Here is a 26,989-nt window from a genome sequence, read left to right on the forward strand (position 1 = left end):
AGTAGAAATAAAAAACTTATAGACTCATTTGGTGTTTAAACACAAGAACTTCAGAACGGTTGAGAATTCTATATTGAAAAAATCAAGAAAATTGAGACATCATAGACAACTTTAATATTCATTAGAATAAAAGAAAGTTAAAGATTTTAAACTGTAGAACAAGTTGGGAAGAAGAGTACAAATTCCTCAAAAAATGTTGACCTAATATGGTAGCTAGGGGTTTGCATAACATAAAATATAAAGGGAAAAAGGGAAAATAAGAAAGCGAGAAAGAGAGAGAGTATTGAGAGATAAAATTGCGGTGGGAAGAAATAAGTAAGAGTAAGAGTAAGAGAGGAGGGAGGGGGTGGGGGGTGGGGGGTGGCGTGAAAACAATGGTTTCACGCCGTCCAAACAAACCTTTCCATTTCATCTGCCACCCCACGCGCAATCACTACCTCTTTTTTTTTCTTTTCATTTTTCCATTTCCTTTCTTTTTGTTCTCTCTTTAGTTTATATATATATGTTATCTTCTTTTATTCTTCTTCCATTCCAATTAACAACAATCTTCTTTACTTCTTCTCTTCTTCTATTTTCACATCAACACATCACAAAAGCATCTACAACATTTCTATGTGAGTTCATACAGTTATATATGTATCTATATCTATCTCTCCTTTCTCTCATTCCTTATTACATTAGGGTTTTCTTTTATTCCATCCATATTCTTTTCTCTGGGGTTCTATTATATGTACTTCAATATTGAGGGAAGAGAATATTATCGAATATGATTGTTTTAGAGTAATATGGAATGCGGTTTAACGTGCACTCATCTCCATATATTGTCAATCCATTTCAGTTGAGAAAACGAGTTCGTTTGTCATTGAAAGCTAGCGGTTGGCCTATTAGATAGATGGTACAAATATGAGTGCAGATTGAAATACACCCAAGTACTTTTTTATGGCTTATATTAGAGTTTGGTGTTCTTTTTTGTTTTTTGTTCAAAATTTGTTTGAAAATTACACACTTTTAATAGTATAGAAAGAATTGTTAGTCATATTATTCTCTCGATGGACATTAGAGTAATTTTCAAATATCACTTTAGAATTCTTGGAACATCTTTTTTGGAAGGTATATGTCTTCTCTTCTTCTTCTTCTTCTTCTTCTTCTTTTTTATGGAAACTCCACCTCCACACGTGTGACCTACAAAAGGAGAGAGAGGAGAGAGAAAGTTTAGTTGTTGGTGTGAAAATGTCTGTAAACCACAAGAGGAGAGAGAGAGAGAGAAGAAAAAAGTGAGTGAACTGCACTCAAAGAAATGTATCGGTAACATGCTTTGTGACAGCAAAAGTCAAGCTTTTCGGCCAACTTTTATTTTCTATTTTTTTCTTTAGAAAAAGAAACAAAACCCTAAAAAATAATTGTTTCACTTCATGCAGCTAAGAAATCACCCAAGATTAAGATTCTTGTCTCAAAACAATCTCAATTTTTCAACTACTAAAATTAAATATTCTCTTTCTTTTCTCTTCGTTTCTACTCATTATTGTCTGCCATTATATCCAAAAATTTCAGTTATACTATTATTTAATTCAATAAAATTTACATAAATAACTCATACACTCGAGATAGTTTAGAAGAGTTTTATCAAACCATAAGTATTAACTAAATTCTCACATTCTTCGCCTTTATGGTTTTGGTTTTAATGATTAAATTCAGCTCACATTGTTTTATATATTTCGTAACAGAAGAAGAAGACGGTAGGTGATATAAGAATGGAGATTTTAGAGTCATGTGTGCCACCAGGGTTTAGGTTTCATCCAACTGAGGAAGAACTTGTAGGTTATTATCTTAAAAGGAAGATCAACTCACAAAAGATTGACTTAGATGTTATTATTGATATTGATCTTTACAAAATGGAGCCATGGGATATTCAAGGTAATTTATTATATATTCATTACATTCATTCACAATATTATTTCTTTCATAGTCAAGTTTTTAGTGGAAGGGTTAGCTAGCTTCAGACTCATAAATATATATATATTCATTTTCCAAACATAATCCATTTCCCCCTACTTGGACTTTCTCATTCACTCTATAAAAACTAGGCTTCACTTTTTCTCTTTCAACCATTTTTGAAAGCCTGAGTTCTTTTGCTTTGTTTTCATACTGCTTTTCCTTATGTGCAAAATCAATGGAATCCACTTTGTTTAGTAATAATCCACTCTTCATAAGTATTGTTTATTATCATTATCATTATTATTGAAACTTATGTTAGTTCATTTCTTCATATTTTTTTGTTTTTGTTATAAATAATAGGCTAAACTTGAAGTTTCTAAAAACTTATTCTTTTAGTTGATTTTCAAATTTTGATTTAATTTTTTAGAATGTTTTCTCAAAGTGTATAATACAGTAGGAAAACTATGGACAGAACACCCATGTTTAAAGCTTAATTTTCAGAAGAAAAAAAATCTAAAAAATCTTATAGTTATATTGATTTTATAATTACCTAATTAAGATTGTTTAAATTTGAAAAAAAAAATTAGAACAATTGAACCAATTCAAAAGTATTTTATAATTGCTAATCTAACTAACCCTAACATGTATATATCCTTTTAGTACTGTTCTTTTTACTAATACTCTTGAAAGATGACAGAGATTAATTAACTAACGGCCGCATGCTTTCTTTGAAGTGATTCTGAAAGTAGTTCTAAATTGTTAAAAGTAGTTTCTATTCTATCAAAAATCACATCAAACTCACTTTTAAATTTACAACGTATGATATGTGCAGCAAATTGTAAATTTGGTTACGATGAACAAAAGGAGTGGTACTTCTTTAGTCACAAAGACCGAAAATACCCGACGGGAAGTCGAACGAACCGAGCTACAAGTGCTGGGTTTTGGAAGGCCACAGGGAGGGATAAGGCAGTTTTGTCAAAGAATAGAGTGATTGGGATGAGAAAGACATTGGTGTTTTATAAAGGTCGAGCTCCAAACGGAAGAAAAACTGATTGGATTATGCATGAATATCGTCTCCAAACCTCTGAACTTGCACCTATTCAGGCAAGTTTCTCATATTAAACTTTTTTCTTGATTAATATATATATATATATGATGAAGAACCATATAGTATACGAAAATTATCCACTTCTTTTTAATTGTTACCGATACAAGAGGAGGTAGGGAGATTCAATTCGACTTAATTTCTAGTTCTTTTGATACATTTTTAAAATAAAATCATTTTTGTAACAACCAACTTCTTTTTTCAAAATTAAAAACATTAATAATTCAAAATGTATGTTGTTGATTACTATAACTTCTCAAGTGATTTTTTAAACCGTAAAATTTATTTTAAAAGATCTCAATAAATAAAAAGATATTTCAAAAAGGTCAAAAACAAAAAAGAAAACAAACACTTATTAAAAAATCGTTTTTTCCCTTAAAATTGTACTAAGAATAACTGTTTAGTTTGGAAAATGGAAACAATGATAAAGAAATCGAAAGAAAAGAAGCACAAGAATATTAAAAAACTAAAGAAAAAAATAGTTACAAAGAAAGCTCCAACGAATTTAATTTGTTCTTTGTATTTTTAACTAATTCATGTAAATTCACTAAGGTGGATGTAATTAAACTTTTAATGTTTTGAGACTCAGTAGTTCGATTTTTAAAAGTACATAATATAACTCGAGATTTTTATTTTGATATATGCAGGAAGAAGGTTGGGTGGTTTGTCGAGCATTTAAAAAGCCAAGCCCTAATCAAAACCAAGTCATTGGACCTTGGAATAGCTATCAACATCAAGCTTTATACTATGATCTCAAAAACAACAACAATAATAACAGTCAATTTGCTAGGTCGTCCCCTTCATTTTCAGATGCCATGACCCCTCACACTCACATGCTCAACTCTTCAGACCAACACCTCTCAAATTTTCACCAATCCTATGGCTCTGATCTCCACCACAAACAACAAAATTACCAATTCGTTCAGCTCCCGAATCTCGAGAGCCCGACACTCTCGACAAGCTTCGGAACCAACGAAACAAAGATAAATAATAACAACGACAATAATCCCAACGGTCCATGCCTCGAATGGAACGTTGATTTGGATGACTTTCTCTCCTCGTCCCAGATTGTTGAAATGTCCCCTTCTTCTTACCCTAATTTGCCTCAAACTTTTGTTGACTTTTGTAATGATATATGAAAGAAAATATGCTGAAAGTTAGTTCAGAATATGATTTTAGAGTGTTTTTTTTTTTTGTAAGTATAAAGAGAGAGATCAGAGCTACAAAGTAATGGTCTTCTCTTCATTGAAACAGATATATATCTGATTGATTGATTAGGGTTTATGAGAAAGTTGTTTTAAATTGTAAATGTATCACTGCATGTAGATAAATTTATATGTATATGCATGTAGTGATCCAATTAAGTTGATTTTCTTAAGAATAAGACGTTTATTTGTGTTTTTAGTTATTAATATTATTTTCTCATCACTTCTAATTTAATAAGCTCTTTTGGGATCAGTGAAAAACTTGATTAATTATTAGGGGCATTAATTTTATTATTCATCTCAAAAACTCATGACATTTTCTGTGCAGCGTTTATAACTAATCTCCATCATCATTCTCATGAATGAATCAACTATATATATTTCAATTTAATTTGGTTGAAAGATTTGTTTCAAATAAGATTTTGTGTCTAGTTTTCATTTGGTTTATAGATTTAAAAAGTGCACAAAATTTTTAAAATAATACAATCTTATTACATAGATCTAAGTTTTATTTCAATTTGATTACTAAGTTATAGATGGAAATAAAAAATCTAATCCAAGGTGGATGAACTCGGACTGGACTGCAAAATTATATTTCTTGCTTAACCCAAAGTTGTTTCCAGCCTAAGGCAAGTATTCTTTTTCTTTTTTTTCTCTTTTCTTTTTTATCTAACATTCTAAGAAAAGGTTGCTTTCTTTTTAAAATAATAAAACAATAACCAATAATAAATTATTTATATTTCTCATTTGTCATAATGGGTTTTGTTGTGCATGCAGGAGAGTGTAAAATTAATGATCAATTTCTTGCTAAAAAATTGAGGTTGGCAACCCAAGAACATTAATTTAAAAGAGAGGAATAACTTTATTGAAATAATAATATTGAAAAAAATGGATACTTAACATTTTATTATTATTTTTAAATAGAACAAAATAAATCAAAATATTTACAAATGTTAATAAAATTATTAAATATCATAATCTACGAGATTGACCAATAAAAAACTGTTATCGATGTATTATAATAGACACAAATAATTATCTATTTTGGAAATCTATTATAGGTATATTGTGATATTTTGCCATCGTAAATATTTTTAAAAGATTTGTTATTAAAGTAATTTTTTTACTTTCAATAGATAGAAAAATAGGAGGAAAAATCCAAATATTTATAGATATGGCGAAATTGACGTGTAAACTTTTTAACTTTCTATACACACGTTTCCATTTTTTCTCTTTCCCTTTTCTAGCTCTAGTTTTTTGCTTCCACGGCCGAGAGAAGGAATTGTTTTTCTTAAAACATTATTGTACTTACTCAATTGTTTTATACTTTCATGTTTGATATATTTTACATAGTCTTCGTAAAAGGAATTTCAAATGGGTTACACTACAATTTTAAAGTATTTCAAAGTTAAAAGACTTCTGTTGTTGAATGTTTCATGTTTTCAAGCAAGGATCAGTTGAAGTTGTTTCGAGAACATGAAAATTTCTCTTTAATCTTAAAAACATCATAACTTCTTTTAAAATTCCCCAAAAACATTAAAACCAGCCCAAAAACACTATTTTGCAAGGCTAGCACGTAGGGATGGGCGACAGAGGCTAGCACGCACGCTGGCTGCCTATGTGCTAACCTCATAACAGGTTTTCTGCACGCGTTGGGCATGCCCACGTGCTAAACTCACGCACAAGCACACTATGCGCTTCACTTGGCCGTGCGTCCATTGCGCGCATGCCGTGCATCCAACACCAGCCTCAACACAACAATAACCGCTTTGAACATCAAAACATATACTCATCTCGCCTAGCAACTCTTGATGTTCGACCAACAATCTCCACTACCCAGACTCATCTTTCGGTCATAACCTTACTTCTACTTTAGAGCTTCATTTTCTAAAAACCTGAACTCAAATGAAAATACTTTATTCTACAAATTTGTTGCAAATTAACTCAACTTTCTTACCTCAAACATTCAGCTAAAAAATTCTCGTAATGAGTTATGTAGCCTTCTTGAGTGAAGATTGCTCAAATTTCTCCCAAAAATGACCTTTCCCTCTTCTTTCAACTCCAACTCAATCTTTTCTCTCTCTAATTTGTTCGGCAGCCCCAGCTTAGAAAATAGACTCAATTTATGAATGGTTAGAATAATTTCAACCAATACACACGATTTGTTTGGGAGAAATATTCATCTGAAGTGACCTATTTATAATGATCCGCTGCATGAAACTTTATTGACACCTCTTACAGCTGAAATTTAACCTATGCATGCACATGACACCTGAAATCCGCTTAACCGACTTCACCTCTTCCTCGTCTCGCCTAACCTCAATCAAAACACCCAACCAAGATGGCAAAGTGTTCAAACACCATGCTAACCTCACTTTGTATGGCCACAAGCTCCAAAACGCATAGTCATGTCATGCTAACCTCTAAGGTGTCTTTCTTGCTAAGCTTAAATATCCAAAACTAACCTCTAATGACCTCCTTCTTGCCTAGTCCACACACAAAATGCTAAGCATCATTTAGAGGTTATTTCTACTTTCATTAAACAGCTTAGGATGCTAGTTTACTGGATTTGGGTTATGTTATTAAGAAAAAACTAATAATTTAATCAATAACAATTATTACAATAATAACATTTTATTAATAACGGTCAATGGATTATATTTACAATCTACGAGTTTTAGGACATAAATCCCAACACTTATCACAAACCTACAACACAACTAACACAATAATAGATGGAAAGTGTAGAAATGATGGATTGAAAATGGTATAAACATGTAATATATATTAAAAAATGTCGGTCTTAGGTCACTGTACGATATGAACAACATATCTTACAAAGAAATACAAAAATGGAAGATATAGAGAAAGGAAATGAGTACAAATTAGGGAAAATGCATGGAAAATGGAACCTTCGCCACTCAGACTCTAAGTTTTCAGTTATAGTATGACCGAAGAAGAAGAAGAAAACTACTATTTACAAACATCGAAAAGATTGTTCCTTTCTGCCACTCTCTAGGTTTTGGCCCATTCAGACATACAAATGGCTCATTCAGGCATACAAATGGCTCATCCAAGTGTATGTTCCTTGGTAAATAAGGAGAACTTTTATAGATAACTTCTATTCTTTTGAGCATGTCAACATCAATTGCAGCATTGTAATGTCACATCAACTCCAATTACCATTCTTATCTTCTAGTGAATCTTCCTTGTATGATGACATGGTTCCTCGCTTAGAAATTGTATTCCCTAAACGGTGTTCTTATCGCATAACCTTGTGCGAGTTCCTTTCTGATTCACACATTTGTTCTTTTTGTTTACCAACCTGCATTCAAACACTAAAAATTGCGTAAAACAGATGTGAGCGCTTATGTAAAATATATTTCTAACTACTTATGCGCTTTTCAACATAATATATGTGTTTTGCTACACCTCTTCTACATTTTGACTTCGTTATTATATAAAATAGGCTATAATAACTTGTATTACAAGATATCAGGTGTGACACACAATTCATAGCTTTGTTAAGATATCGACATTTATTAGTGTGTAGCACCATCCCAGTGCCTCAGATTCCACAGAACATGGTGAGACCCTTGACATGATTTGACATTGTGGTTCAAGCAAGAAGAAATTAACAACCTTCACCGTCACTGCAACAACCACCACCACCGCCACCGTAGCCTTAAAAAGGGCAATATGTTATGAATTTTGTATTTTATATTTCTTCTTTTGTAAATTTAATTTAGTTATGTAATTTGTATTCTTCGTATTTATGTTCTTTTCAATACAAGTACAATTTTTTATGTAATTGCTATGCGTTTAATCTTTCTTGTCGAAAACTTGACTCCCCGCGTTTAAAAACTTTAATTTTTATTCGTGTTTCAATTATAAATTTAGTGAAATAACCCATGTAAAATAAAGTTTCATTTTTTTATATTTAGTCGTTTAACTTGTTAAGGAACTTTACTTAGGAAATATTTCAAAAGTTTATTAACTGAACAAGTTCTACCTCAAATCTCTTTTGTAAGATTTTTCTGCAAATAATCTTATCCTTCATTTTTAACAATAAGGACATTGCTACACTCCAAATTTAAGGGTGTGCGAGGTCTGAGTTAAAGTTTTTAAATTTTTTTGAAAATCCTGTTAAAGCGTTTAAAAATAAGGCGTTTTAACAAAAGTTAAAGTAAAGACAAAAAGTTTAAAATTTTCAAAATTTTCTTTTATTTTTGTATTCAATTGAAATAACAACTCTAATGGTGCTTCCTCTTGTAAAAAATAAGAAGCAAATCTTCTGAAGTAAAAAGTAGAGAGTTGAATAGTAAGAGGCGACAAGAGTTATAGTTGAGGAGAGGAATGAATTCATAGAGTGCCTAAGATTTCCCACTCAATGCCAAGTAAATAAGTGAAATAAAAAGCATTCTTTTTGCCAAATAAAAGAATTCAAAACTCTTTGAAAACTTTGGCCATTTTTTAAATTTGAAAATAAGATTCTTGTAGAGAATGAACAAGGATATTCTGAGTAGTAAGCTTGCCGCGTTTTGAACTTAGAAATGTTTTTATAGTGAGAAGTACGTGATGAAAGTAGACTATAAATAACGAATAAAACTAGCTAGTATTTGAGAAGTTTAGAAATGCAAGGAGGAATGCAAGTCTTTAAGAAGGAATTGTGCTTGGGGACAAACATGATACAGAGTGATGCTTGAGGACAAGCATTATTCTAAATTGGGGTGGTGGGGGGATGATAACTTGTAGAAATACAAGTTATTATAGTCTTTTAGATAGAATAACTAGACCAAAATGCGTAGTGACTACGTCAAAACGCATAGATTATGTTGTAAATTCATAAATACTAGAAAATACATTTTATATAAGCCTTCATACCTGTTTCACCTTGTTTTCAGTGTCTTAACACAAGATATGAACGAAAGAATAAGCTAGTGAATCGCAGAGGAACTCGCACGAAGACTACGCAAAAAGATCTTGCCTGAAAAGTACAACTTCTAAACGAGATCCACATCAACACGTGAGAAGAGGTTCACTAGAAGATAAAAGTGGTAGATAGAGTTGATGTGACTTGACAATGGTTTCTTTTGACGACATGTTCAGAAGAATAGAAGTTTCTCGTCGAAAGTTGCCTATAAAAGGACTTCATCCTCACCAAGTCAAAAAACGAAGTCTGAATGGACAGCCACAAATAGTGCCTAAATGGGCCAAACCCTAGAGAGCGGTGTAAAGGAGTTGTCTTTCCACCGTCTGCAACAGTGTTTCTTTCCCTTCTTCAGTCAGTTTGTAAGTGAGAGCTTGAGGTTTGAGTAAAGATGAGTCCATCCCTCATTTCCCCTAACTTGTAACATTCATCTCTATTTTTTGTCATTTTTGTATTTCTTTTGCAATGTATTTGTTCATATTGTTCAGTGGTCGAAGGTCTACATTCTTTAATATATTGCATATTTATACCTTTTCAATCCATCACATCTTTACTATTCATTTGACAATGTGTTAGTTGTAGTTTAGGTTTGTGACAAGTTATAATTGAACTTATCACGTTAGCTGAGTTATATTCATCACTTGGCTAGTGTTTAACGCCAACTACCCGAGAGGGCAAGTAGTAAGGATATGGTTAACATGTACAAGGAGAAGTTTGGAGACAAACTCCACCTTGATGAAATAACTTCCATCATTTGTGTCTCAAAAGGAGAACAAGTGTTGGCGCTGAGAGGTTGTCACTCTTAAAAGAGAAGCTCTATAAGTTTTGTAGGTGAAATCTTCTAGATATACCTTGCTTAACCAAGCTTAGTCATTTGCATTTTGAGAGGCGAGCAAATGTAGCATTTAAAGACACCGATAGGTGCTTGCCTTAATCATAAACTAGTTAACAGTGTTGTTTCGCATCAAGGCTATTGCAAAGCTTAATCACCTAACAGTGCAAAGATCTTCGTAAACGCCTTTCTTATATGTAAGTTAGTTCGCACCTCCATTTCGCCTTCATTTTTAATTTTCCTTTACAGATTATCTTGTATAGATAAGTAGAGATATAGTATAAGCTTACACTTCATTACACTGTATAAATAATTCTTTTACACTGCCCAGCTGAAGAGTAGATCCTAGAACTAAGATTTTTATATCAATTCCCTATGTTCAACCCTAGATTACCAAGAAAACCTATTGTTTCGCTTACACTAGGACAAACAATAGAAAAACTTGTACTCAACAAAGATTTAGTAATTACATGATAAAGAGGTACATAGTGAGTATATAGTATGCAGTGACCATGATCAATGATCCATCAAGAACTTTTAGGAAATATCAAGAATTGGGGTTTACAATTATGGCTACCCATACTAAATTAAGTTGGCGATCCAACATAACCTAATATAGTTATTGTTTTAATCATTTTATCATGCAATATCTATAATTGAATATAAGGCATGGACAAAGTCACCTTATCTAATTCAATTGCTTTCTCAAACAATAAACATGTTGAAATAATAAATGACATTAATACCCTTATTAAATCATTTATAGCACGGTCATGCATTTCCTTGGTCACGCTTAAAAAACCTTTAGATTGCTTAAAAAACCCTTAGATTGCTTAAAAAAGAGGGATGCTTTGTCCATTTCTTTTCATGAGTAAGTAGATCAAGTGATGCATCGGGGCATCTATTGAGTGTATGGATTGTATATGAGACTTCTTTAGCCCAAAATTTCTCTAGCAGAAATTTGATAGGAGACTTCTCACCTTTTTAAGAATGGTTCTATTCAGCATTTCTGCGCGGTCACCTTATTTTTTTGCATGTATATCTTATTAAACCACCAATTCATCAAAAAGCTTAAGATAGTGGTTGAAGAAAAATTTAATGATATATCACTAACACTCTCTCACTTGTGAGCTTGAAATAAATTGATACAGAGGCTTGAACATAGAACCTCCTTAGACTATCTACTCTATTATCGTATTAAACAACCAATTCACCCGAAAGCTTAAGTTAGTGGTTGAAGACAAATTTAATTATATATCACTAACATATCTAAATATTTTATGTTTGGCAGTTTTTTGTTGTCTACAAAAAAATATTAAATACTTTTGCATAAAACGCAAGTCATTATATATGTTCTCAAACATTTAATATGATAGCTTGTTTGTTTTTCAACCATCATTTTCTATTCTTTAAATTTATCAAAGACTAAAGTTTCGTTAGAGTAATCATCAATAAAAGATAGGAAATACCTAAAACCGCCTAAAAATGGAATCGGTGAGGGACCTAAACGTGGCTGGGTGAATGTAATTAAGGATTGATTTGGTTGTGTATTAAGCTTTAATGAAGCTTTGTCTTGTAGTCTTCTCTATTACACAATGCTCACAAAATGATGAAAAAAAATTTGTGAGTAGTCTTTTATACCAAATACATTCATGAGTAGGTTCTTTATGAGTTACAAGTAATGCTGATGACCCTTTTGTACACCTTGAATCACATATACACCATTTATTCCTACTCCCTTGAACATTAGTTTGGAATCTTTCCAAACCTCACAGTAGCCTTCCTTTTCTCTATGTTCACAACCTATTGAATCAAACATGTCCAAAGATATATCAAATTTCTTTTTAATTTGAGCACATGCCTAACAATTGTTAGAAGTTTAATTGATCCATCTCTTGAGGAATAGAGTTAATGCCAACCATATGACATGAGTAATTATTAACTATGTAAATTGAACCTCCATCCATTTCCTTATAAGTGTTAAACCAGTCCTTGTTGGTTGGGTGTCATATGAAAAGAACACACTGAATCTAGCACCCAATTAAGACTTCTTTTTTTTGTTGTATTTAACCCTTTGATTCAATGTAGCCAAAGCATCTAAGTAGAAAAAGAATGTCCTCCTGTACTGAAGCTTAAACTTGACTGCGTGAATCGAGGCTTCTTCATTTTGTTGTTTTGTTCATTTTCCACTTTACTGTTATGCAGTCCTTGATTAGATCATCTCCCACTTTCTTACCATATTTGCATCTAATCTTGGACTTATTTTTATTCTTATTTATTGATGAGAGGCTAATAGATGAATATGTAAGAGAAGAAGAGTGTAAACATCTAATAATATTCGACTCTAAAATATTCATAACAAAGATATAATATTTTAAAACCTACTTATAATTATATAATTAAATCTAACATCAATGTTTAATAACAAAACTAGAAAGAAAACAAAAATTGTATTATCCAATGTTGTAAAAGGGAAGCCAATGAATTAAAAGAAAGTGAGCACATTTGGGAAATATTTTTGTGTTCATGTTTCAAAAAGAAAATCTGTTTGTATCCTACAAATTTGCAAACATGCTATTTATTTTCCTAGAAAAATCATAATAAAAGAAATTGAATTCCTTGTTTGGAGGAATAGATATTAATAAATAATAATAATAATAATAAAAAAACGCCCAAGAAATAAATAAATATAAAGCGGTGGAAGAGGAAGATGCTCTAAAGACGGAGAGAAAAGAAGAAGAGGGTCAATCTTTTTTTTCTTTCTTTTCTTCACCGTCTTCCTCTATTACACTCCGAGATCAGACGCTGCCTTTGAGCCATTGATATTACATTTCAAAGCTTCTTCCCCACTGAAACCCCTTTTCATTATTTTCCCACAATTTTTTCTCAATTTCCCTGTTTCTGTGTTCTCAGATTGGCGCAATTTCTGTTTTTCTTACGGAACACAAAAATTCTCCCATTATTTAGTAGCGATTATCTTAATTTTTTTTTTTTTTTTTTACAAATAACCAATACCCAGATCTGGGTTTTTCATTTGTTTCACTCGTTAATCCTGTTGACCAACATTTGACGATTGATTTAACCCCAAAACTACGTAGCAGTGTCCATTGGCTACTTTATTGGGAACCCTTTTGTTCTTTTGGGTGACCCTTTTGAATTCTCTTTCTCGTCCTGTCAAATTTGGGGGAAAATCTTTAGTTTGATCGATTAATGGCGGCTTCGAGGAATGTGGGGATGAGGGATGAGGAGAAACTGAAGGAAGATGACTCTCCGACGGCCAAGAAGCCTAAATTTGAAAGGTTTCCATTGACAAAGTGGGAGCTAGCGGCTGCTCTCGGCATCTTCCTTCTCTGCTCCACTGGCCTTGTTTGTGTGTACTTGACGATGCCCTCTGCAGAATACCAGAGCGTTAAGCTCCCACGAACACTTTCGGATCTTCGTGTGCTTAAGTATGTGTTATTCTCTTCGGCCTCTTTTCGTTTAGGAAACATATTACGACATTTTATTGTCTTTTCTCCCCTTGTGCCGTTTAGTATTTTTTAAATCAGTGTTGATTTGTTATGAACTTGGAAGGCAAGCGTTGATTGAGGGTTGCTTTTTTCATCATTTCTTTTATTGTCTGTGGAACAGAATGGGGATGGACATGGTTTGCTGAAGTCACTTTTGAGTATTGAAGGAAGTCGATATCCAAACGGTTATGGGGATCCTGAGGGTGGAATTATGTATAATAGGCTCAGCACCTGTTGGTTGGAGTTGGTTTTGGACTAAAACCAATGCCTACCACTGACATATCGGTTGGTTTTGGTCGGTTGGATTAGTTTCCTGAGTTCTTTTGAACACCCCTAATGTTTGCACTTCTGAAGATGTGGCTTTCTTGCCTACTCAGAATGGATGAGGAACATCTTATAGGTTATTTGTGTGAAATATGATTAAAGGATTTACATAACGTATCATCTTAAGCTTTTGGTTTTGGGAGTAGTTTAATGTGGTAATAGAGTTAGGGGTCCTAAGTCTGAATCGCTCAATCTTTCTTCCCAAATTAATATTGAAAAATGCTTGTTGGGTTTTGTAGTTTATCAAAATGTTCAAGCGGATTATTGTTATCTGTTGGCATTTTGTTCCTGATCAATCTAATTTTTAATGCTTGATTGTTATTGTGCTTTATATCTCTTTTTAATTGTGTTCCAGGGATCTCTTTGCAAATTATGCCAAAGATCATCCAGCACAATTCATTCTAGGTTATTGCTCTACCTACATATTCATGCAAACATTCATGATTCCTGGAACAATTTTCATGTCATTGCTTGCTGGAGCTCTATTTGGTGTTATCAGAGGCCTTCTATTAGTTGTCTTTAATGCAACGGCTGGGGCATCCTCTTGCTTTTTTCTCTCTAAGTTGATTGGAAGACCTTTAGTTTATTGGATGTGGCCTGAAAAGTTGAAATTGTTCCAGGCAGAGGTACTTATTTACTGTAATTTTTGTTTAAAATTCAATTGCATGGCAGCTCGCTAACCACATCTTATGTTGCTTTTAACTCTTGGCTTCGAGTATCCAGATAGCAAAGCATCGAGAAAAGCTACTCAATTATATGCTCTTTCTTAGGATAACACCAACATTACCAAACCTTTTTATCAACTTGGCTTCACCTATTGTTGACATCCCATTTCATGTTTTCTTCTTGGCAACTTTAATTGGCCTTGTTCCAGCATCCTACATCACAGTCAGAGTAAATTTCTCTCATTGTAGACTTTTAAATGTCTTGTTGGTTTCAGGATTTGTTTTCCCAGTTGTTTTTTGTTTTTCAGTTTTATTTGTGTTTTTTAGACCGCTTTCCATGTAAATATTGTTGGAGAATACTTGAAATTGAGGAGTTTTTTTTACCCTTGAGAAAGATGGAATACTTGAAGTTTTAATATTGTGAATGCAGTGGAAAGATGGTTGTGTCGTGTCTGATGTATTGGTTGACCTTATCCCTTATATAACTTGGTAATTGAAAGGCATGACACTTATCACATCTTGGATTGTCTGTATATGGTGGTTCTTCACTGAAGACTATAAATCTTCACCTTTTCGTTGACGCAGTCTTTTTTTGTAATTTATTTGATCCATTTATTTATATATAATTTCTTCCCTGTACAAGCACCATATTTGGTGGAAATTTTCCTGACATGGTTACATATGCATGTAGCCTTTTTTTCTTATCTACTTGCAAGATCTTACATTTTCTGCAGTATTCTGTTTCTAAAGCATGTTGAAGAATATATGCTATGATTTGTTTTTCTTCTAGTAGTGAGTTGAAACATATGCAACGTCAAATGTATCTAAGAATATGTATGGGCTAATTAGCTAACTGTTAACTCGTTATCTTTGTTATCAGGCTGGACTTGCACTTGGAGAGCTGAAATCAGTCAAGGATTTATACGATTTCAAAACTTTGTCTGTACTTTTCTTTATTGGCTTTATCTCCATTCTACCTACACTTCTAAAGAGGAAGCGAGTATACGAATGACGGCAAATTTTCAGGGCTCCGTCATTTCTGCCTGAGCCATGTCTATGGATGGCTGCTATTACAGGTCTTTGTATTATGATTTTTTCAGTCTCCTCTAAGTATAATTCTAGAAGTTTTGGAAGGAAAAATTTTCCCCACATTATTTGTACTTATTTCATCTTATGTGCCACCATGGAGTTAGTTGTCTGTTCCAGATTATTTAGTATAGTATAACATCGACCATTTTACAATAGTAGGGGAGGGGCCTTTTGGCCCACCAACTTCTTTAGTTTTAACTCTCTTTCTCTACGTTTCACTTTTATAAAGAAACTACTTCAAGCACGAACTTCTTAATTCCAGGCTTATTAGCTCTATCCTGTGGGTCAAACCACCCCTTAAGATTTATTACTAGTCAGTAGTCACGAAAGTACTACCTTGGAAGAAATGGCATTTTGTTCGTCTCCTTCGAAGTAAATCTTAACCTTCATTCTGAAAATACCATTTTACCACAATGATGATAACAAAATTCAGTGCTGAAATATGTCATCCGTTTGCGTTTGCATTTGCATTGCACAACACATAGAGCATCGTTTTTGGTCAGATTTGACATTTTGAGTCGCATTTTGTCTAATGTTCTCTGTTGCTTAGTCATCTTATATACCAACTACCTTTTGTTTTCTTGGTTTGTACAGATTGATATTGGTTTCAAATGCTCTGATTGATGATAATACTATACTAGCTGTGGCAATACCGCGTCGATTCAGACGCAAACTGTACCATCAAGCTGTTGTATAGCTCGGATGATACATTCAGAAGATGATAATAGGCAGTTGTTTGGAGGCTTTAAAAAGAAAAAATAGGTGAAGATATTTTAAATTCACATTAGGAGCTCACTGATTACAATCAATATAGGTTATTTACATTTTATCATAATTTTTTGTTGCATCGTGTATTGAAAACGCATACAGGATCTAAACAGGTTACAAATTAAAAAATAACTTTTTTTTTTTTTTTGCTCTCTAGATCTATACATATTCCAATGATCTTCTTGGTTAAGCTGTATTGTCTTTCAAGTACACCTCTTAGTTTCCTTCAATGATATTGTATTTTACATGTATGAAGCTAATAGTAAACTTAAAATACTACGTTCTTTACAAATCCTGGTTGAGTATAACTCAAGTTGGCGAGTCAGATAAAAATTTCATATAAAGGTTAGTTCAGTGTCTACAAATGCTATGTATTAAGATAACATTATCCTCTTCAAAACCTACTTGTATGCTTATATTTTGATTCACCTAAAAAATTCTTAAAATTCTTTTGAGAATTTTATATCATGGAAATTAGTTTTAAGGGATTAATCGATAATGCTCATTAAACATTTTTTTTTAACAATTTAATGAGTTTTAAAGGATTAATCAATAATACTCGTTAAACATTTTCTTTTTAACAATTAAATGAATGAGAGGTGTGATTGAGCTGTGTCCCATGAAATTATGGAAAACCTTAAAAAATTAATGATAGTAGTGAAATTTATTGGTAACTATTATGCAATCATCTTTTTATTAATCTGCTACAATTTTTCGTTTGTAACTTACTACCTACACCATTATTATCCTGGCATAAAATTGAGGCAAAAACGATAATACTCAACGAGCATATAAATGTAAATGTTTTGGTGATTGCTTGATAAATAACTAAATAAAACTATTTAAGCACACATTGGATCAATTTCAAATGAAAATAGAAAGTTAGAAGCTACTTCAATAATGTAAAATTATAACTAAAACTAATCTCTTATTGTTCACATTTTGAATAATTAAGGAACGACACAAATAACTTGAATTGGAAAAAGAAACTTTATATTTGAGTAAGGAGTAGAGCAATGGAGAAATGAGACTCAGTTTCTGCATTATTCATATGGCTAAAATATTTTGCACTAATTTGATAATCATTTGGTTTTAAACCATCCAACTTATACCACCATTAGCTTCAAATTTATCTAGTTTGTTGTTTACTTTCTTATAATGTTTTCCAAAACCAGCTTCAAAAACTAAAAGGAAAGAAAAGCAGTTTTTGAAAATCATTTTTTTTTCTTTGTATTTAATTAGAATTTGACTGAGAATTCAAATCATCTTTTGAAAGAAAAATAAAAACTACAAACAAAATCATTATAAAAGACCTTTATGACACTCGTATAAAAGACAGTCGATTGTTACCATATTTCAAATATGCCAACTGAATTTGGATATCCTTTAAACGTTAAGCTTCAAATTAGTGCATTCCTAGGACTCCATATTAGCAATAAATTTACTTCAAAAATTGACATAATGGTCACTAGAAGATCTTAGATTCATTATCAGATAGAAACAACTCAATTGAAACATTTTAAATCACAAGAACTTACATACAAAAAGGGAGGAATTTTGAGCAAGAAATAAGAATAAGATCTTCAAAGCATCGGAATTTGTTCCTATGACTCGAGAGTGGTTGCTGGGTAGTCTTGATATCCAGAGATTTCAGTTATCCTAATTCGTGTATTTGGCTGCATCATTGGGGTAAAAACAGATGAAGAAACATATTCCCAAAAAAAAAGAGATTCAGAATCTATATAGACAAACGTTGATTCAAATAATTTTCCTAAAGACATGCACATCAGGGAGAGAGAGGTGTGAAGGCTGATCCCAAGAACATACTGCAAATCTGTGTGGTAAAACAAGGGTAGTGAGAAGAGACAGGTGAAGACCAAAAAATACCTGACGGTGTCCAATGTTTCGCCGGTAGTTTTTCTTTTTCTTGTACTTGAAGACAATTACCTTGTCATCTAATCCCTGATTAAGAGAAACAAATGACCAATTAGAAAGAGAAACGAAAACAAGACAAGCCAAGAAAAAAAAAAGCATTGTTCTATTCCTTTAGTCTTCTTCCCCTTTCTATTCTGATGAAGGGATGATAACCAATTTGATGCATTACCTGCTCCTCAACAACGGCATGAACGGCAGCATTTGTAACTACTGGTTTCCCAATGTATGTCTGAGTTTTTGTTCCCACAAGCAAAACCTTGTTCAGAGTTATCTGCAGAATCAGAAATTTAGAAAAATTTAAGACAATCACCGTATCACAAAATGAATTGCACATATATTAGATGAGACAAGATCTGTTTTTTATTACACAATAAGCCTGATGATCGTTAGTCATCAAGCTAATCAATGCTGAATCTAAGCACTATAACCTAAACCAATATTCACAACTTAGGTAAATGCATTTCACATAAATTTTGGTCAGTAGTTAAGTTACCATAATCTAGTCAAATTTCTAAAGCTTATTTCTTTGTTTGATCCATAATCTCATTACTCCCGATTTCCACCAAGAATATGCTATTTTGAAAGGAAGGATGGAAGATGGGAAAATAGAAAGAACTTCACGACTTTTCTCTAGCAGCTGGATGGACAGTAAATTCTGCTATGAAATAAAGAAAAAAAAAAAAAGAAGGAAAATCTCCCTCGAAGCTGAATTAGAAGAACATGTTCTGCCTTTGATCACAATGGAAGGAACCAGTATTAACGAACAAAGTACAAAGGTCCCATATAGCATTTAATTATTTCTGAATTGATGCATTTTATGCAAAAAGAAATATCAAATTGTTGTGAATTTGTGATCATCCCTTCCTTAGTTGCAAATCTACTTCCAAATGGTAACATGTCCAATGTTTTTTTATAAATCCTCAACATCCACTGGTGCCTCCCAAAGAACATCAAGGAAACTATAGGACACCTTCTTTGAGAGACTTTGCTAAAAGGGATAAAGCAGAATTTGATAACAATGCGGTGAAGACTATTTGAGATGTAGTTGGGTAGAAATACAATAATTTTTCAGGAGATTGAACTTTCTACAGGTACTTTTTAGAATAGGGCAGTTTCTTCAGTACCATATTGGAATACTCTTTCCAACTCTTTTAGTAATTACCCTGAAAACATTATTTTTCCCCATTAAAGTGCTTTGAACAATAACTTGTAAAATATCTGTATTCTTATTATTAAATGAATCTGTCTCTTTTAAGAATAAAAAAAGAAAAACAAGCCAAGTACCCCCCTCTCCAAAAAAAAAAGAAAGGAAAAAACTGAAAAATTGTAGAGAAAAACATTGAAGCCATAGTTCTGACCTCCTCCTGCTATCAAAGAAACCTACCCACTTTTATGCTACGCGAAGGAGGATTACCAAGCACCTTCTTTTATTATATTGCAACAAAGTCTAAAAGAAACCAAACTAACGCAAAATTCTCTCAAGAAATATATTCCATTTATCGTGGAGTGACACCTAACACACAAGTAGTGTCTCAAAACCATACGTTTAACATCTTTGGACACTAGGAATAAAACCAAAGTTTCTATGAGATTTTAGCCTCCATGAAGAAATGAAAACGAGGAGATTAGAAAAAGATCACCAAATATCTGTGGTGGGGGGATCGAACCTTAGTTCAGTACAAGCCAATAGTTATACTCATGTTGGCAAAAATAAATAAAAGATCAACAAACGAGCAAAAGAAAATCACATGGAAGGTTGGATGACTTGAGAGGCAATGAAAGAGCGTGCAAAAATCAATGGAGTTAGAGAAAAGACAAACTTTTTGTAACAGAAAAGAATAAGAGATAAGTCTTGAGATTCATAGTCAATTGATCATAAAGAACTGATCGAAAGACATCTGAAGAACACCCATGCTTATTTCACGAAGTCTAGAACAGAATCATAGATAAGGAACCTATCTTCTTCTAAAGTTTTTTTTCTTTTTGTAGTAATAAATTATTGGTTACTGTTACTATTATTTGATGAAATATAAAGGAAAAGAAAATTAGGCTGTAGCGACACTCCTGTCAAATTGTTTTGACTTAAGACACTGCCCCAAGATCAAGCTCTAGCACCACTACTCATGAATGACGTCCAAATTATCTCAATTCTCAAAATTTTCACCAAACCTAACAACATTCACTAGCTCTAATTTATTCTCTTTTTTATTATTTTATTTTATTTGTATGGATAGGAAACAATTTCACAATGGTATATGAAACTACAAAAAAGGAAAACCTCAAAAGGGAGAGCTACAAAAGACCCCTACAATTAGAAAGGAGGATGGAAAAGCTATGGTGATGAAGGAGGGAGCATTTACACCAAATCAGAACAGTATAAACTATAGGACAAAAAGATCTACAGTAAGAGGATTCCTTATCTTAGAAAACTTTTGTATTTCTTTCACCCAATGATCCCGCAGAAGGCTCTAATAAGATTTACCCAAAGATGTTTCCCTCTTTGAATAGCCCTCCTAAGGCGTGAGAGAGAAGAAGCCTTGGGTCTTAAGGGAGAACTATTAGCCAGTTGAAGGACGAGAGGAGATTGTTCCAAAATATCTATAATCTATTTAAGCATGCTAAATACGCAAGCTTCATATTAAATTTTGTGTTGAACCCAATTTTCACTAGCAAAAGCAAGCTTAGGACCATAAAAGACCAAAATTTATCCAACAGTGGGTGACCTTTGTGATGGAGACATGTCCATAATGGAACAAGTAATTAGTAGAAAGTAGAAAGATACCATAACAGAGTTGCTCTACATCTCTTGTTTTCAGACTCTAATCATTATTCTCTTTTAAATTCCAAACGCAGTTTTCTAAAATAAATTATATTAATATTGTCTAATGTCTCTAACTTAGGAAGACCGCCAACCGAATTAATACCAAAATGAAAAATGGAAACTCAAGAGTAAACATGACAATAGACGATGGCAGTTTTACTCAAATAATATCTAAACTGTAAAGTATCCCAATCAAAATTTCTAAAACTCTATCACTTTCTAACTTCTTAGGTAACTACTCAGAAGGAAGTTGCCAAGTACATAAAGTAAACAACAATGCAAGTCACTGTTGAGAACAATATGTTAGTGCTACCTTAAAATTCAAACAAAGCACGCATACTCCGATCTCCAAAAGTACAAAATAATACAGCAAGCAACTCAAATAATCAAAATATAAAACGAATGGAATAATAAGAAAACCCACCTTATCATTGACGTCAGCCCCTTTCAGCCTCTGGGTATGGATATAACGCCCTGGAAAGACTATATATTGGCGGGATCCAATCTGTTTGGAAACAAATTCACATATACACACACACACACACATAGAGGGAGCAATGAAATTAAGCATATTATAAAGGGTGAGGCTGCAATGCGGAAGTCCAGCATTTTAGCCAAATACAGAAGGAAAGCAGTGAAATTAAAGACTAACCATAACAACCGCAAAGATTTCCTCGCGGTTGGGTGGTGAGGGGATTTCAAGGGTTTGAGAATCCGCAGGGTCAGAGTCGATTAGGGCGGTTTCAGAGTCGGAGGAGTTGAGGAGGAAGGAGAACGAAGGGCGGGAAGAAGAGAGCTTGAGGGAAGATGGTGAAGTGGAAAGGGGGAAATGATGGTTGGAATTAGAAGAGGGAAATGGGGTGGATAGAGGTAGATTATGGTTGGTGGAGAGTCGGCATTGAAGGGAGAAATTGGCGCAGAGGGAAAGAGTAAGAGAGGCCATTAGAGAGACCTGTTGAAGGTCTTGTGTTGTTTGTGTGTGTTGTTTTCTGTTTTAGCGATGCCTTTGCTGTTTTTGAACTTCAGGCCTATCCTATCCATTTCCACTTTCAAAAAGACTATTGTACCCTCCATAAACTTAATATTATTAGGACTTAACTTTTCTGCCTTTAATTTAATCTTTGTGTATATATATATATATATATATAAGCTGCCTTAACTTCTTTTTTTGTCTCCGTTGCATCCTAAACAATTTTTGGTTAACTTCCCTAACAAAATCAAAAATCTATAAAGACGGTAGAACTTTTTAAAACCTCCCGACACTTTGTTTCGTGCTCTCTCGACTCATTTTGTCTGACTTTCAATTTTCGTCCTTACGCACATTATGCATCAAGAGATCTTTTTCCGACAATTTTGAGTATATCTTCCAATGATTTTGTGCGTCCGAAGATTCTCCTTTTCTTGTGTGATGGACATGGTTTAATTATATTAATCTCGAATATGCTCCTCAATTTAAAGTACAGTGTGTTTTAATGGATCCATATAGTGCATTTGAGAAAGACCTTCCTAACTAAATCTGGGATTTTGTTTCTAGGTAAGATTGCCACAAGTTTTCCCTATAATGACAAATATATCTTCCGCATTCTTTGTTTATTATATCATAAACCATTTATTAACAATTTTGGTAATTTATAATTAAATAATACATAATATATTTTTTAATAATAATTTAGAATTATATTGTTAAATAAAAACATAAGATCTATTTTACATTTGATTTCGAAAATTTGGTGCATACTTGGTATGCAGAATAAGTTCGTTAATATTTTTTATTTTAGAATGTATATTTTGACGGTAGTTATATTTATTTAAAATAAATAAATAAATAATATATATGAAAATGTATATGTAAAATACGTTCATTATTTTAAAATGTATGTTATTTATATCTGTCATTAAAAAATATGTATTCTTTTATAATATTTTGAAATATCATTATTCATGTTATTTGCTTTTATTATTCTAATTGTTGTTTTTTAGGGGTGTTATCAAGCATCAAGAACTCAAGCGAACGAAAGAAGAATAAGGAAAACAAACATTTTTTTTTTATGCAGAGGACGAAACTAAAATTATTTTGATGAAGAAGCTCCTCCTCGAGAAGAAAAACCTGAATACTTCCCTACCTGGTGTCGAATGTATGAAGAGTTTAAAAAGGACGAAGTTGGAATCGTTTTTGGAGGGGATGAAGCTAGAATTGTTTTGGATTTGAAGAGTTTTAAGGGTTTGAAGAATATTTTTCGGTGAACGTTTGAATGCTTGAAGGGTTTGAAAGGTGTGAAAGATTTGAAGGGTTTGTAAAGTATGATAATGTTGTTTTGTGCATGAGTTGAAGAAAATATGAAACAACTACCCAAATTCTGTTTTGAATTTGGAGGTTTGATGGAGATGAATTTTGACTTTTGAGAGAAAATTAGAATTTTGATAGGTTTTAACTAATTTGATTGTATTGATAGGGAAAATTAGGAGATAGATGTAATCATCGTTTTTTGGGAGTTTGAGTCAATTGTGGGGTATTTGTGGTTTGTGGGATAATTTTATTTGATATGGTAGTTTTTTCGCAAGATTATGGGCATTTAAAACATTGTGGCACCAATTTTTTTTTCTTCATATTTTTCTATTTTTCTATTTTATCAATTTGGACTCTTGGGATCTTTGGAAAGGGTTAAGAGTGGTTTAGGATCAAAATTGGGCTCCTAAATTTTCCTTTGTAAAAATTTTAAAAAAAATAATTTAGCCCAACCCTTAGTTTGGAGCATTTAGAGTAAGATAATACATGTCTTTTTTAATGGCATAAGCGTTGAATAGGAAATTTTGAGACCAATCACAAATTGTCGCATCATTTACTAAATTAATGATAAAAAATATAAATAATTAAATTTTGGACTAATTAAAAAAATTGACATGTGTTCCAAATTAAAATAAAAAATATAAATTGATTAATTCTAATTATGTCACATGTTTTCATTATGACCATTGGATCAAGTTAATTATTTTGATCAAATTAAATATTATTTATTTAGAGTTAAATTCAATTGAGCTAAGAAATAAACTTAATTTAGCCCAAAGACTAAATATGACCTAAATCCATGTGGTTGAGCACATGGGTCTGGTCATAAAACAATTAGACTCAAACCCATAAAACTCACTAGAGAACTCTACAAAAAGAGGAGTTTATCTCATTTGTAAGGGTTGAAATTTTTTTACTCCGAAAGGTGTGAGAGAATTCTCCCCAGAGCTAGAAGATTTTTTAACATCTGAAGTCGACTATCCTCGAAGATTGAAGCTTCTTTGAAGATACAAACTTTCTTTCAAGCCTACAACTTCAAGAACATCATGTTTTTCGCTTCTTTAAATCAAGCGTAGGCGTTCAACCAACTTCAAGAACATCACGTGCTTCATTTCCTTCAAATCAAGCATAGAAGTTCAACCGAGAGAGAATTAGATGATCAAATTCTATAGATTGAATCACATCGCATCAAATCAACAAAAATACAGCACCAACTCAAGTTCAACTCAATCAAATTTCTCCAAAAATTTCGTGCGAACAATGAGATTCAATTTATTTAAAAAATGAAAATAATACATATTTATTTTTTAAATTATAAATATTTTGTTTATTTTTTCTTACCCATGTAAATTTTATTAATTTTTATTTTTTGTATGGTCATTGTTATATGGTTCTTTTACATATATATATTTTTTTTCATTCCTATCTTATGTTGCTCGAGTTTTGTACAAATATATGTACATTTTTTCATTTTTATTTTTTTACTCTACAAATCCTATAGTTTTTAAAAAATATACCATTATTTATTTTCTGTGTTGCTAAACATACTGAAAAGTGAAAATATATATTTCATATATAATTTGATATATAAGATAATATATTGTAAAATTGTTATATCTATATATACACTTATTTTGTTTAGTTATTAATTTCAAAATATGTTTAATATTTATATCAAATATAATTATAATATTTATAGATTTTTAGCAAGTTACGTAAAGTTAAAGATATATATTTTACGTACTTTCTCATATATACACGTGTATATTTAATTATTTCGCTTATATATTTCATATTATATATATAATAAACAATTGTAATAATGTGTTCTATATAAAACCTATTATATTTTGAAGACCCAATTATTCTAATCCAATAATATACCATGTAATAAAGTTAGTTGAATATATTCGTTTCACATACTCTATATATCAAGTTTTTCATATGATAACTGTCACACCCCACTCTAAAGTCACTTCCAATGACTAAGTAGAGGCATGTTGTCGAGGCCTTTATTGCGTTCTTCTCACGAGGTAACACATTAAATACCTAGCAAGCGAAACATCCTACTTAACTTTTCCTTTTGCGAGATCTTTGCCTCAGACTTAAACTTTCTTAGCTCAACGAAAAATTTTAACTTTTAATACTTACCCTTCTTAGCGCATTGCATTAAGGTTATCCCCGCTTAACAACTGCCCCTTTACTCTGACCTCGACATATGTTCTACTGACCTCATCATGTAGCAATGCACATTATTCCTTTCCATCTCCCCATGCACTACTTCTTGAGGCTGGGTACTTCAAGGCGTGAAGACTCCACTTCTTTCATTACCTCGAACGTCCAACGACCCACCTTGAAGATAGCATTTAAGGTTTCCTTTCTCAGACTTAGTCCTTTGACTCTCTCACCTCTTGGGCTGGGTCTTGCCAATCGCATTGTGATACTCGCCTTTCCTCAGGACTGAGTATTCCGCATTCAAGAGCAATATGCCTTCCAAACGGCTCCTTAGGCATAAGGTAAGATGACACGACTCTCATGCGTATGAAATTATCAAACATCACTGTCTCCCCACCTTATATGGGTTATGCAATCTCAAGACTAGTCTTCACATGGTCTCGACACCTAACAACCTCATCATGTAGCAATGCGTTTTGTTCTCTTTTGCCATCGAGGTGAAACTCTTCCGGTTTAGGTTTTCAAGGGTTTAAGATCCCTTTCTTTAACCCCTTCTCCTCGAGTCATCAACATCCCAACTTGAGGGCAGTTCTCGTAACCCTTTTCTCTCCTCTCCACTAAACATTGCTCGTTGTGGCAGGTGCCTAGAGGTGTAGAGGTGCACCTTAGCCCTTTGCCTTAATTGTCTAACCACCTCTCTTAGTGGACCACACTTGGGGTTACCAGTTCCCTAACTCAGCTCTCTAGCTCTCTGGCTTAGCTTTGTCTACTTGGGTATTGCACTCGCTTCCTTTCTAAGCTGAGTCATACGCCCTAAGGAGCGATGTATTTACCAACTGGCTTCTCAGGCATAATAGAAATTTCCATAGTTAACGCGTCATGTAAGACTATAGAGACACTCAATCTTTCTTCCTTAGCTTGGTTATACATCCTTAGAATAATACTTTGCATGACCTCAACACCTAACAACATATATACACTTAATCTCAATCGCTTCCTTCTCTATTTTTGAAGTTTTCTTCTCCCTAGCGGTTCTCTCATCTTGTCATTCCACAATCTGAACTTCTTTTTGTCCTTTTCCTCATAAATTCTTACTCTCTTCCTCCATTCTTCTCTGACCCCTTTTTCCTTGATTTTAAGCTCTATTTATAATAGTCTTCTTGTCTAAAGGTCACTTCCACGCTTTACATGCGTCTCATTGCCATTTTGTCGCGTCATGCAATCAATCCATACCTGACACATGATCCAACATCAGTCGATGATTTGACTTTTCACTAAGATGCGCACCTTATATTCTTAGGAAGTCAAACTTCTTTAAACTGTTCGACCCTCTTTATCTCCTTGGGAAGGTGCAAGCCTTTTTCTTTCTCTTCTTAGGGTCGTCGAGTCTTGTTAAAAAAACATCTAAA

The 26,989-nt window shown here is 32.8% G+C and overlaps 3 protein-coding genes across 4 annotated transcripts; 2 read left to right on the forward strand and 1 right to left on the reverse strand.

Annotated features, from left to right (window-relative positions):
* The first annotated feature begins 380 nt into the window (after positions 1-380).
* On the forward strand, positions 381-4,452 carry LOC101220623 (NAC domain-containing protein 30). The gene is made up of 4 exons (XM_004149375.3): positions 381-614; positions 1,725-1,914; positions 2,768-3,039; positions 3,688-4,452. Exons 2-4 carry the CDS (start codon positions 1,752-1,754, stop codon positions 4,177-4,179), a joined length of 927 nt encoding a protein of 308 aa, XP_004149423.1. The 5' UTR covers positions 381-614; positions 1,725-1,751; the 3' UTR covers positions 4,180-4,452.
* An 8,257-nt stretch (positions 4,453-12,709) lies between these two features.
* On the forward strand, positions 12,710-16,552 carry LOC101218491 (uncharacterized membrane protein At4g09580). Of its 2 annotated transcripts, XR_004218380.1 has the most exons (5): positions 12,711-13,456; positions 14,196-14,466; positions 14,564-14,734; positions 15,386-15,581; positions 16,189-16,552. XR_004218380.1 is itself a non-coding variant. In XM_031889149.1 (4 exons), the coding sequence occupies exons 1-4, from the start codon at positions 13,218-13,220 to the stop codon at positions 15,515-15,517; spliced, it is 813 nt and encodes a 270-aa protein (XP_031745009.1). In that variant the 5' UTR covers positions 12,710-13,217; the 3' UTR covers positions 15,518-15,838. The 2 variants fall into 2 exon arrangements, 1 of the variants encoding a protein (XP_031745009.1); XM_031889149.1 differs by lacking the exon at positions 16,189-16,552 and having other exon boundaries at positions 12,710-13,456; positions 15,386-15,838.
* Positions 16,553-17,736: 1,184 nt separating this feature from the next.
* On the reverse strand, positions 17,737-22,141 carry LOC101218252 (50S ribosomal protein L21, chloroplastic). Its single transcript, XM_004149365.3, has 5 exons — positions 21,771-22,141; positions 21,543-21,623; positions 18,467-18,568; positions 18,250-18,324; positions 17,737-18,038 (listed from the first exon to the last, which is right to left on the reverse strand). The coding sequence occupies exons 1-5, from the start codon at positions 22,059-22,061 to the stop codon at positions 17,967-17,969; spliced, it is 621 nt and encodes a 206-aa protein (XP_004149413.1). The 5' UTR covers positions 22,062-22,141; the 3' UTR covers positions 17,737-17,966.
* Between the last annotated feature and the right edge of the window lie 4,848 nt (positions 22,142-26,989).

This window comes from Cucumis sativus, chromosome 7 (assembly GCF_000004075.3).
Source record: "Cucumis sativus cultivar 9930 chromosome 7, Cucumber_9930_V3, whole genome shotgun sequence".
NCBI lineage: Eukaryota > Viridiplantae > Streptophyta > Magnoliopsida > Cucurbitales > Cucurbitaceae > Cucumis > Cucumis sativus.